This window comes from Alligator sinensis, unplaced genomic scaffold (assembly GCF_000455745.1).
Source record: "Alligator sinensis unplaced genomic scaffold, ASM45574v1 scaffold650_1, whole genome shotgun sequence".
Classification (NCBI taxonomy): domain Eukaryota; kingdom Metazoa; phylum Chordata; order Crocodylia; family Alligatoridae; genus Alligator; species Alligator sinensis.
Window position 1 is genome coordinate 284,865 of NW_005842674.1, and position 10,532 is coordinate 295,396.

The 10,532-nt window shown below is 57.1% G+C and overlaps 1 protein-coding gene across 3 annotated transcripts in view; it reads right to left on the reverse strand.

Moving 5' to 3' along the window:
• SCARA5 (scavenger receptor class A member 5) overlaps positions 1–10,532 on the reverse strand; it is a 62,400-nt gene that overhangs the window by 12,769 nt on the left and 39,099 nt on the right. For all 3 annotated transcript variants that reach the window (XM_006033891.3, XM_006033890.3, XM_025215777.1), the window contains exon 7: positions 4,698–4,745. In XM_006033891.3, the coding sequence (XP_006033953.1) occupies positions 4,698–4,745 (48 nt within the window). The remainder of the gene's footprint in view (positions 1–4,697; positions 4,746–10,532) is intronic.

A 10,532-nucleotide genomic window follows, 5' to 3' on the forward strand; every position in this document is an offset into this window, starting at 1 on the left:
GCACAGGTGAGTGGCAAGGACCCTGCATCTGCCCCGAGGCCAGAGACCATCACGGCTGGGGAGAGCACTCTTGCTAAGCAGACCCCCAACCCTCATCCTCCTGGTAGCAAGATCAGCCACAGCCTTATAGGGCCAGTAAAACCCAGCCCAAAGTCCCCTGTGTGTCCTTCACCAAACTGGAGCCAGCGACCAAGACCTGCCACACTATCCTATCACCTCCAAGCAGTATGTGCAACCCAGTCCACGTGAGCTACCCTATAAAACCAGCCCACACATGCCCCAGACCTCCTGTCTGCCTGTGCCTTCCCTGCCAGGCCATCTCCACGACTGCTTGCAAAGTGCTAGGGGCTGTACAAACAGCTGGGGAAGCACGGACCCCATGCAGAAGAGGTGGTAAACCTGCCAGCTGCTCTAAAACCTCTGCCCTTGTCTCCTTGGGGCTCCCTGGGCATAGGCTGCCTGGGAAGGGGAAGCGTGGAGATAGCCGCCATCCAACGGGCAGCTGTTGGCGGGCGCTGGAGAATCAGCTCCTAGCACGGCCGGTCATTTCAGTCCTCTGCCCCTCATTTCCCCAGCTCAAAGGGCCTCCCTTTATCTTCCCCAGAGGCTCAGGACAGGGACGGACTCTCCTCCTGAGTCTGTGCAGCGCCTGGCACGCTGATCTCAGCTGGGGCCTCTGCGGGCTACTGTAAGCCACGGGCGATGTGACCCGTAGCTCTGCTCACCGCTCCCCCGCATGGCTTGGCGCAACGCCTGAGCGCAGGGGGCGCGCCCTCCTCCTCTTTGCATCATCCCAATAAAACCCGGAGAGCTCCGGTTCTTTGCCGTGTTTGTTTTTACGGTGCCAGCACCCCCCCGCCCCCCAACCCCGGCTCCCCTCCAGCCCCCGAACGAAGAACCAAGCGCAAACCAAGAGAGGCAGAGCTCCAGCGCGCAAAGACACCCGAGTGGCTGGGAAAACAAGGGCCTGATTCTCTGCAGCTGCAGCTTGCTAGCGTCGCAGCCCTGCTAATGGAGACCATCTGCCTGCGAGGAAGTGGAGCCCTCCCTCCCTGCCCCGGCTGTCTTCATGGAGGAAGGCTTTGCAGGACCATGCTTAAGTCTCCCCTGGTTATTGCTCCCAGGGCACTGGGTGCTCTTTGGGCTGCAGCTCTTAAGATGCGCGTTAATGGTGCCGGCTGGCGGCGTCGGGACAGGATTCCCCTGCTCGCAGTTACTCCAGTGGCCTTTGCTGTATTGGGCTGCCGAATACCTGGATGAGAGACTCAGGTGGCAGCCAAGAGTCAGTGGTTAGTGTTCTTGCTATGCCAGCCTTTGCAGCAGATCCGTGGCTGGCTCCTTCCCCGGGAGAAGCAATATTATAGCCTGGATGTTTTCTGTTCCCCTACCCAGGACGGAGGGATTCAGCCCCATTTGCACAAAATCCTGGGCTTGGAAAATCTGAGAAAAGCCTGTGGGAGCTGAGAGTGTCTGGAAGTCTCTTGGCCCTTGGCGTAAGGGGACGTGGCCTGCATGCCCTTGCTTCGTCCCTCTCCCAGCCATGCGTATGACCAGCCCTGAGCCCGGACTCCCCCAGGAACGAATTCTCCACGGGGTCTGACGGCAACAGCAAAGACAACCCGCACGGTTCAGACAGAGCCGGCAGCACAGGAGGAGGGTTCGTTCACTCCAGGCACTGCCGGCGCTGCAAAGTGCCGGCAAGATAAAGCCCTTAGTACATGACCTCCCTCTAAGCAGATCAAAGGCCTCTGCGGTTTAATTTATGGGAGGCTTTTCTCCTCCTTGCAGTAGCTGCTCAGCTCCTCTGCTCTAACTAGGCCAAAGGAGAATAGGAAGAAAGAGAGAAATCAATGAATGGACGCTGACCCCCCAACACCAGGGATTCATTTCTGACATAAGCAGAGGCAGCTGCTAATGAAGTCCTTTGTGGGGGGGTTGAAGCTGCTAACCTCAAGGGATAGATTTATTCCCCATGTCTCCTGCCCGCAGGCATCTCCTCCCAGCTGCATCGGATCCAGATGCAAGGTGCCATGAATCTATGCCGACGCGTGGCCGGTATCATGTTATGGCTTGCTACCGTGCCCGGACAGGGGCTGCAATGCAAGGACTTCAGCTCCAAACACCCATGTGAGATGAAGGAACATCTCTCCCGGGTGCCAGGAGGAAAAGGTCTCTCAGTCCCGGTACAGGGCAGGCCCTAGAAGGTGGCATACACAGGGGCACGGGTTCAGGGCTCTTTCATTTAGACACAGGGAGTCTGTGAAGGGGACCAGAGGCAACGGCGTCTTCTCTCCCTAACCCAGCCATCAGCCGTCCACCCCCTTGCTGCCCACTTTCATCACAGGGGCAAGACCCTGGCACAGGTAACAGGCACCGATGCAGCTGCTCGGCAAAGGGCTGTAGCTTGTTCCACCCACAAGGGGGATTTGATAGCAGCCTTCACCTCCCTGCAGGGAGGCTGCAAAGAGGATGGAGCTGGACTGATCTCAGTGGGGGCAGATGACAGGACAAGGAGCAATGGGCTCAAGCTGCAGCAAGGGAAGTCGAGGTTGGGTATTAGGAAAATTATTGTACATGTTGATGTTATCCTAATTTTCAAGAGTAGGTTGAATCTCCATCCTTACTTCTTGGTGACCTACCATTCACAGACCTCAGCCTGAATCACTAGATGCTGCCTTGGCCTTTTGCAGAAGCCCCCTGGCTGCACTGTTCAGACCCCATCTGAGCCCACACACCAACCAGATCCATGTGGAAACCACGCGTCCCTGGGACTCAACACAAATCACACCAGCCAGGCCTCCGAGCTGACAGGCCGGAGCATTTGAGGACCAAGCCCCTTCGACACATGGGTGACACACGGCCTTGGTGGTTCCTGGTAGTCTGCCACGAGGATCTGGGGACAGGAAAGCCCCAAGAGTCAACTCCCCCTCTCTTGGGGTGGAGACTGGTGTTGCCGAAAGAGGGCATGAGCCGGGCAGATTTCAGACCCAGCTCCTCTTGCTGCATCCCGTCATGCCAAATAACCAACTTCCAAACTATCCCCTCTATTCAAGTAACACCTATCAGCGCCGATGCGTCAGGCACTGCCTGTACACATTGCAAGAGACAGTGACTGCATCCAAGGGGCAGACGTGAGGCAGTGCTATTATCCCCATTGTACAGATGAGAAACTGAGGCCCCCAGGCACAAAACTAGAGAAGGGCAGCAAGGATGACGAGTGATATGGAGGGGTTTCCAAAGGGGGAAAACCCTGCTCAGACCCCGTGCACTCTCCCTTCCAGCCTCTGTGTGACACAGGAGACCGGGCACGATGGACCTAGGGTCTGATCCAGTTTGTGGTAGTGCTTATGAGTGGCACAGGCCACTGCTCCCCCATCACATTTCCAACCCAGAAACACACAGCTCCACGGGCTGGCTCGGGCCTTGGGCACCACTGCCTTAGGATCAACGTCCGAAAGCCCCCGGCGTGTGGGATCCGTCCCAGAGGTGCTGGGTAAGCCTGCCGTCCTAGTGAAATAAAGCCCCGACGGGGCTGTCTGGAGATCATTACCAGCAAACACAAGCTGTTTTGCAGGAAGGAACAAGGTCATCACGCTGGAACCGTCCAGCCCATTTGGAGGCGACCGGCTTCATTTGCCAATAGAAAAAGGAAAGAGTTTGCAAGGCCGAGTGAATTCTGTTTTGAACTGGATCCCGTTCGTTTCCAGGCAGAGAGGAGGAGGCAGAGAGAGACGGTGCCAGCTGCAGGTACCGGCATTGTGATGCTGATTAGCGCTGACGGAGCCCGCTGCCTCCTGCCAAAAGGCCTTGCAGCTGCTTGCGCTCGGCCCCGGTCTCGGTGTCTCGGTGCTGGCTGTCAGAGTCAAGGTGATGCTATGCAGGGGCGCGAGCTGCTCAGCGGCTGGGAGATGCAGCCATCGCATTATCCCCTGGGAGGTTTCCCAGCACTGGACGCCCATGGTGCTGCCGCTACATGTGGCTCACAACGCCCTTCTCCGCTGACCTGATCCCGATGGGCCCAGGTCATCGTGTCCCCCACAAAATGCCTCTGTCTTTATCCTGATCATTATCAAGCACCTGCCCTAGTGCAAAGCTGGTGGACTCTCCATCCTTGGAGGTGTTGCAGACCCGGGTAGACAAAGCCTTGGCTGGGATGATGTGGTTGGGGCTGGTCCTGCTTGGAGCAGGGGGTTGGACTAGATGTGACCTCCTGAGGTCCTTTCAACCCTCATTTTCTATGACTCGGTCTCATGGGGCCTTATGCTGGAACATTTCCCTGTGCACGAACTGAGGCACAGCACAGTAAAGGGACTTGACAAACATCATCCAGTATGTCAGTGGCAGAGCTTAGAAGAGACCTCGGTCTTCTGAGTGCCCAGCCCCAGGGCTGCCCAGAGCAGGACGGTGGAGGGACTGCAAGAGCACAGCCTTTGCCCATGAATGTGACCGTTTGCTCTGCTCAATTTGCAGCCCAGAGAGGGGCTGTGCTACAGCAACACGCGTGTCCATAATGGCTGCAGGCCCGGCCCAGCGAAGAAAGGGAAGGGACAATCCCATCTGAGGCTTCGGTCCGGGTGAGAGTCAAGCACCAAGCCACGGACCAGCCAGCAAGCCACCCCACTGATGATGGGCAAACCCCAGGGAAATCCCCCACGCTGCAGGGGAGAGCCCTGAGCACAACAAAGAGCAGCACTTACCCGTCTCACCGCCTCTGTCTCCCTTCTCTCCTTTCTGGCCTCGTTCGCCTGGCAAGAGAACGAAAGGGAAGGTTAGAGGCTGACGGGCTAAGCTCACCAGCGTGCGGCAGGGCCGATGAGCTTGCAGGTCTCTGATGCAGAGACTTGCTGGTTATAACTCCAGAAAGCTCCAGGGGGGGAAATGTCCGGGACCTCATAACTCCACCAGCTATTTCCTGTGCATCAATCTAGGCCAAGGGGATCAAATCAGGGACCTTATTTATAGCATTTCACACACACACACACACACACACAAAGATGCATGCACACACACACGCCCAAATGCACATACATTCACCAAAAAATGTGCGGAGCTCGCTCCCGCATGATATAATGGAAGCCGATGCATCCCAGAGTCAAAGGGAACTGGCATTTGACGTAAAGGACAGCAAATAAGAAAGAGGACAGCAGAAAATATCACCCAGGCCAAACCCAGCCGGGAGGGAGAAGCTTTTTCTCCCCAGTACAGTGCAAATGGGGGCCCAAATAAGAGCAGGCATGCCAAAAATTAGCCTGTTCTTCCCTGAGTGCCACTCCAATCCCTTTCCTCTGCCTGATCGGTTGCTCTGCTTTCTGCTCCCTGCCCAATCTGCTGCTCTGCTTTCTGCTCCCTGCCTGATCAACCCCCTCGGGCCCATTCGCCATGGGTGACCCTGCCTGGAGTATGAGATTGCAGGAGACGTAGCTCTGAGGACCTCTGGGAAGTGAAAGCCTCTGCACCACTACAAGGTCTTGATCCATGGAGAGGCTGCGCACCAGTGGCACTTGAACCCGTGCCTGATGGAGCGTTTTGCAGCAGCTTCCGTCACCCAAGACAGAGGTGAATCCTTCCGCCTCGGCAGCACCTGCATTCCCACTGCCTTACACTGATCTTCCAGCAGCCTGACCCGACATCAAGATACGCGCTCCCCTCCTCAACGCAACCCTCCATAGAGAGCTCATGTGCAGGGCAGTCTGCCGTGCGGCTTTATGGCTGCAAACATTTCAACGGGACTGAGGTCTTTCATTGCAGCATCTGCCCAGGGGTAGCCCAGCCAAGCAGCCTGGCCCACAGCGGAGCAGGGGAACCGAAGATACCCAGCCCACACCTCCCCGGAGACACAGCAACACCCTGCTGAATCCAGAGAGATTTGTCCTGGGGGCGTCTGCTTTTTTGAAGCCGCTTTGCATGGGAGAAGACATTCAACCGTCCAGGGTGGCTCGAGACCACGTTGGCACCATCGTTCGTAGCCAAGGGTGGCTCTAACCATGGCTGTGAGTCCACATACACCACAGAAGCTACATGGTTTGTAGCCCTGGTCGCCAGGAGGGTGCTGTCGCTGCCAGCGGCTGTAGAGACCCAGCTTGGACACACGTGGGGTGAGCGGGTGGATGTATCAGCACAGCTAAGAGCCGGCCACATGGGGAGGACAGGAGGCCACGTGCCACATGCGCATCAGGCTGTGCCACATGCATGTGTGTGTGTGTGTGTGGGGGGGGGGGGGTGTTTCCACCTTCCAGGGGGGGGTGTTTCCTCTGAAGCAACAGTTCTTAGCTCCTGGCAGGGGCCTGAGAGTGACCGGACAGGAGTGACCTGGATGGGCAGGGGACAGTAACTCTCGGGTGGTGCTGGGTGGCCACTGAGCCGATGCCGTGGCCCCTGGGGTGCATCTCACGGAGCCTGGGCACAGATGTCAGCTGTGCCCCTCTCTGGTGCAAGGCATGTGCACGGATCGGATTGCAGCATCCGCTACGAGAACCCGGCCTGCTTCACCCTGGCCGCTTCATCCAGGTCACCGCTGGGGAGTCAGAAGAGAGAGAAGAGACCCCCACGCTCCCGCTGCAAACCCTGGGCCCATCTACCTGGTTGCAACAAGCTGGGCACTGACACAACCCCCGATTTTCTATGTGCAATAACAACTAACACCCGCCTGCATGCACACACTCACACACGCACACAGAGGCATGCACGCAGCGCTAATGAAAAAACCGGGCAGGAAATTCTTGCCCTTGCACTTGGAGGCTCTGGGAAGAAGATTGCTCCCGGGGGTCACCTCAGCTGTGTCAGATGGAGCCGGCGCTGCTGATGAGAAACAGCTGAGCGCGGAGCGGGCGGGGATGCTGCAATACACGCCGGGATGCGTGTTCGCAGGACATGGGACCCTCTCTACGGGCTCCCTGCATGGCCTCCATCAGGGTGGTGGGCTGGGCTGCACCATGCAGACCACTCCCGGCTCCTCTTCCTGCCTGGCCCCGCGCTCCGGCCCGGGCCGCCTTCCTCGGCCGCCCGCTGATTCCCAAAAATGACCTCACCTTGCTGCAGCACCTTCCACCCTCCATGAGCTCATGGAGCTTCACACAATATTTACCGAGGGCAAACACTTGCTGGCTGGTTTCTCCCCCCACACCCCGCGCCCCGCTGGACCCTTTCCTCTTACAAAAAAGTGACATTTTGTTCAAACCACGGTAGGTTCATTTGAAATGTCCATTCCCCCCCCTTGAAACATCTTCATTTTTCCTCCCCACAGTGGAGATTTTTAAAAAAGAAACAGACGGTGCAAAGGTTTCTTTTGACTTCTCTTCCCTTCTGCTGGCCAGAGCCGGCAGGGACATCACCCCGCAAGGGTGTGAGGCCCCCCGAGGAAAGACCCCAGCAGCTGCTAAACAGCCCATAAAAACATAATGCAACACTGATTAGCATCCGGCTGCTAATCATCGAATCCTAGAGAAATGGGGCTGGCAGGGACCTGCAGAGGTCACATCTAGTCCAACCCCCTGCCTACGGCCGGATCAGCCCTGTCCGAACTAGCCCAGATATCATCGAAACTCTATATAAGTCCACCACCGACCCTGACACAACACAGACCTAACACTCGAGGTCTCAACTGATTTTCAAAATCAGGAGAACAATTCTGCCTGCTACAACTGCCAGGCACAACGGCCTAAAACACCCAGCACACCTGCCCTGCCCCTGGCCGAGCAGGGGGATGAGGGCTGGCAGTCCCCTCGAGAGCGGCGCGGCCGATGGCTCTGCACCTTGCGACAGGGGAAGGCAAATGATAATTAGGAGAAGGTTGTTAGAAAGAGGACAGCGGTCGGTCATCCTCTGCACCCAGCAGACGAATGAGCAGAAGCGATGCCATTGAGATCCTGGGGAAACCTTTTTTTTTGGCTGGGATGGTTTAATTCAGGACCTGGGCGGATCTAGGATTGTGAAAAGGGGGTGCACTTGGTGTGGTGCCTTATTCCAGCTGACACCTATTTTACTCCCATTACAAAGAAACTAGCTAGGGGCCTGGGCTGTATTAGATTATGGGGGATGTGCATTCATTTACTCTATCACCAATTATGCACAAAAGGTGATAAAGATGATGCATAAAAAAACCCAACACATTAACTCTGCAAGCTTTAGAATTAAAGGTAAATCTCTTTTTTTCCCCTCCAGATTTTGTGAGTCTCTTGACACTGCATCCAACGCTTCGCTGAGTTAGTTATTCGCACACCTGAGTGAATTAATGTTCACCTGAATTAAAATTTCCACGCCGGAGTGAATGTTTTTTAGCAAGGCTGCAGGGCTGTGAAACAGGAGCTTCATTACCAGGAGGATTGCAGCTAGGTTGATTAGTGGAACATCAAGGCCATTAAAAAGGACAGCGGGTCGTTAACACCTATGGAGGGAAGAGTTAAGGAGGAATAGCTGAGCCAGATGCCTATCTAAGTTGGCACGGAGCAGGGGAACAGACTTGGTAACCCCTGCATGGCCTGGCCTGCCCCATCTCCCCCATTGCTTTGGTTTACCAGGGTGCCTGGAAGAGGAAGCAATGGAGGGAAACCCCTGGCAGCATCCCTTCTGCAGAGGGAAGACCCATGACAAGGAAAGGGACTGAAACCAGACCAGACATAGCCCTGGTGAAGAGACCGCAGGGGTAAGGCTGCTCTGGGGGTGTGGAGGATGCAGGCAGCACCCTCTTGGCCCTTTCTAACTGTGCAACCCTTACCAATCGCTTCAACCTGTTACCACGGCCCCATAGGACCAGCCCAGAGACATCCAGCTCCAAAGGGTGGTTTGAGCACTAGCAAACAAACCACCCTTTGTTGGCATTGCCCTGATGTGGCGCACGGAGGCTCTGGGACCTCCTTCTCCCCTGAAGATTTGATTCAGTTTGATATTTTTGATGCCTTGCCCAAAACAGCCGGGGAAGGGCTCTTGGGCACTGTTAGCAGCTGCCGTGCTCCACCCCAGAGGCAGCTGCATTTCAGCACGGAGAGAAGACTCGTGCTGTTTTGCATGGAGAAACAGCGGCTATGGCCCAGGGCAGAGCTCGTGCATTGCAGTCAAGTGATGCTTCTGCCCATCGGGCTTGCAAGCATGTCGGCACCTTGGATCTCAAGGTGCTTCAGGGACTTTAGTCACGGTCTCTCAGCGTGGGGCTGTGCTGGCTACGGCAGATCAACCACAGCTGCAGTCCCTGCGCTGCTGGTGCCCGGCCTGCGAGAGATGCAGGCTGTTTCTCTCTCCCCACCACTCCCACCCCAGCCCCCTTTTGCCCAATGCAGCATCTCGTGTCCTGCTGCCCAGAGGCCGGTGGGTCCAAGGTTAGCTCCATGCTACGGTGCAGCACGGCCGGGGTCCAGCTCCGGGAGCTCCCCGCAGGCACGGTCTGGGTGCTACATGGATGACTCCTCTCCGTGGCCTGCTTTCCTGTCCAGGGCTTTCCAGGCAGGTATAATTCACCTTCCTGCTTCCAGTGCCGGCACCAGAGGGTCTGGGGTCCCCAGGGGAGCCCTGCCTTGCTGCGGAGAGGGGCAGGACACCACAGGGAGATGCAGGGCAGGTGCGTTTGATGCAAAATCTGCACCTGCCAGGGACCTGCCCGTGGCTTCCTCCCCCCACCAAGAAGAGGCCTCTTGTTGCTCTGGGATGGGAACGCACCCCCCGGCTTCCCACACCAGAAGAGCCCCGTCCACACTGCCCCAGCACCCCTGGCCAGAGATCACAGCGCCCCGCAGACCCTCCGCCCCCGCGCCCAGCTCGGCGAGTGCAGCCCTGTCTGGCAGCTGCAGGGGCGGTTGGCTTGGCTTATTTATTTTCGGATTTATCTTGGCCGTCCCCCGCTGCCCCTCACTGTTTGCCTTGGCATTTCCCACGCAGCCTGCGGGGCCCTCGCATTTCCTCCGCTTCCTGTCAGCTTGATCTCCCCTCCTGCAGAAGAGAGCGCGCGGATCCCCTCCGTCGGATCCTACCCCCATCTAACTTCTTCCTCCGTCTCTGTTCACTCACGGACCTGATCAAGGGCATGGGTTTCCCAGAGAAACACGAAGGCAGCTCCACCTTCAAACCCAGGCAGGATGGAGAGGTGACAGGCAGACCCAAGTCCCAGCAGGCGCATTGGCACAGCCGTGCCCAGCCCCTGCCCTGAAGGAGCTGCAGCGTGTTGCAAGAAGCACGTTCACGCTGAGGACTTAGCCCACATAAAAAATCTGGGGGAATACTATATCCTGGCCCCTTTGGTAGCATGGCAACAGATGTGAAAGCCTCGTCGGTCAGTTCCCCAGTGGAAGAGAAATCACTGCATCGGGGTCAGGGTGCATTTGCAGTGCAACTTGACTGCCACGGTCTCCTTGAGCAGAGGCGGTCGCAAACAGCATGCAAGGCATGACCCTTGTCTTCCAGGAATCTCCACTCGCATCATTGCCCCGAACCCCCGGCACAACCTCGACCCCTCGACTCCACCCTTGTTACAGAGACGAAAGCAAGGAGCAAACCTGGCCCCTGCTTGCAACAGCTCCAGCCCCACAACCTGCATCGCAACCCAC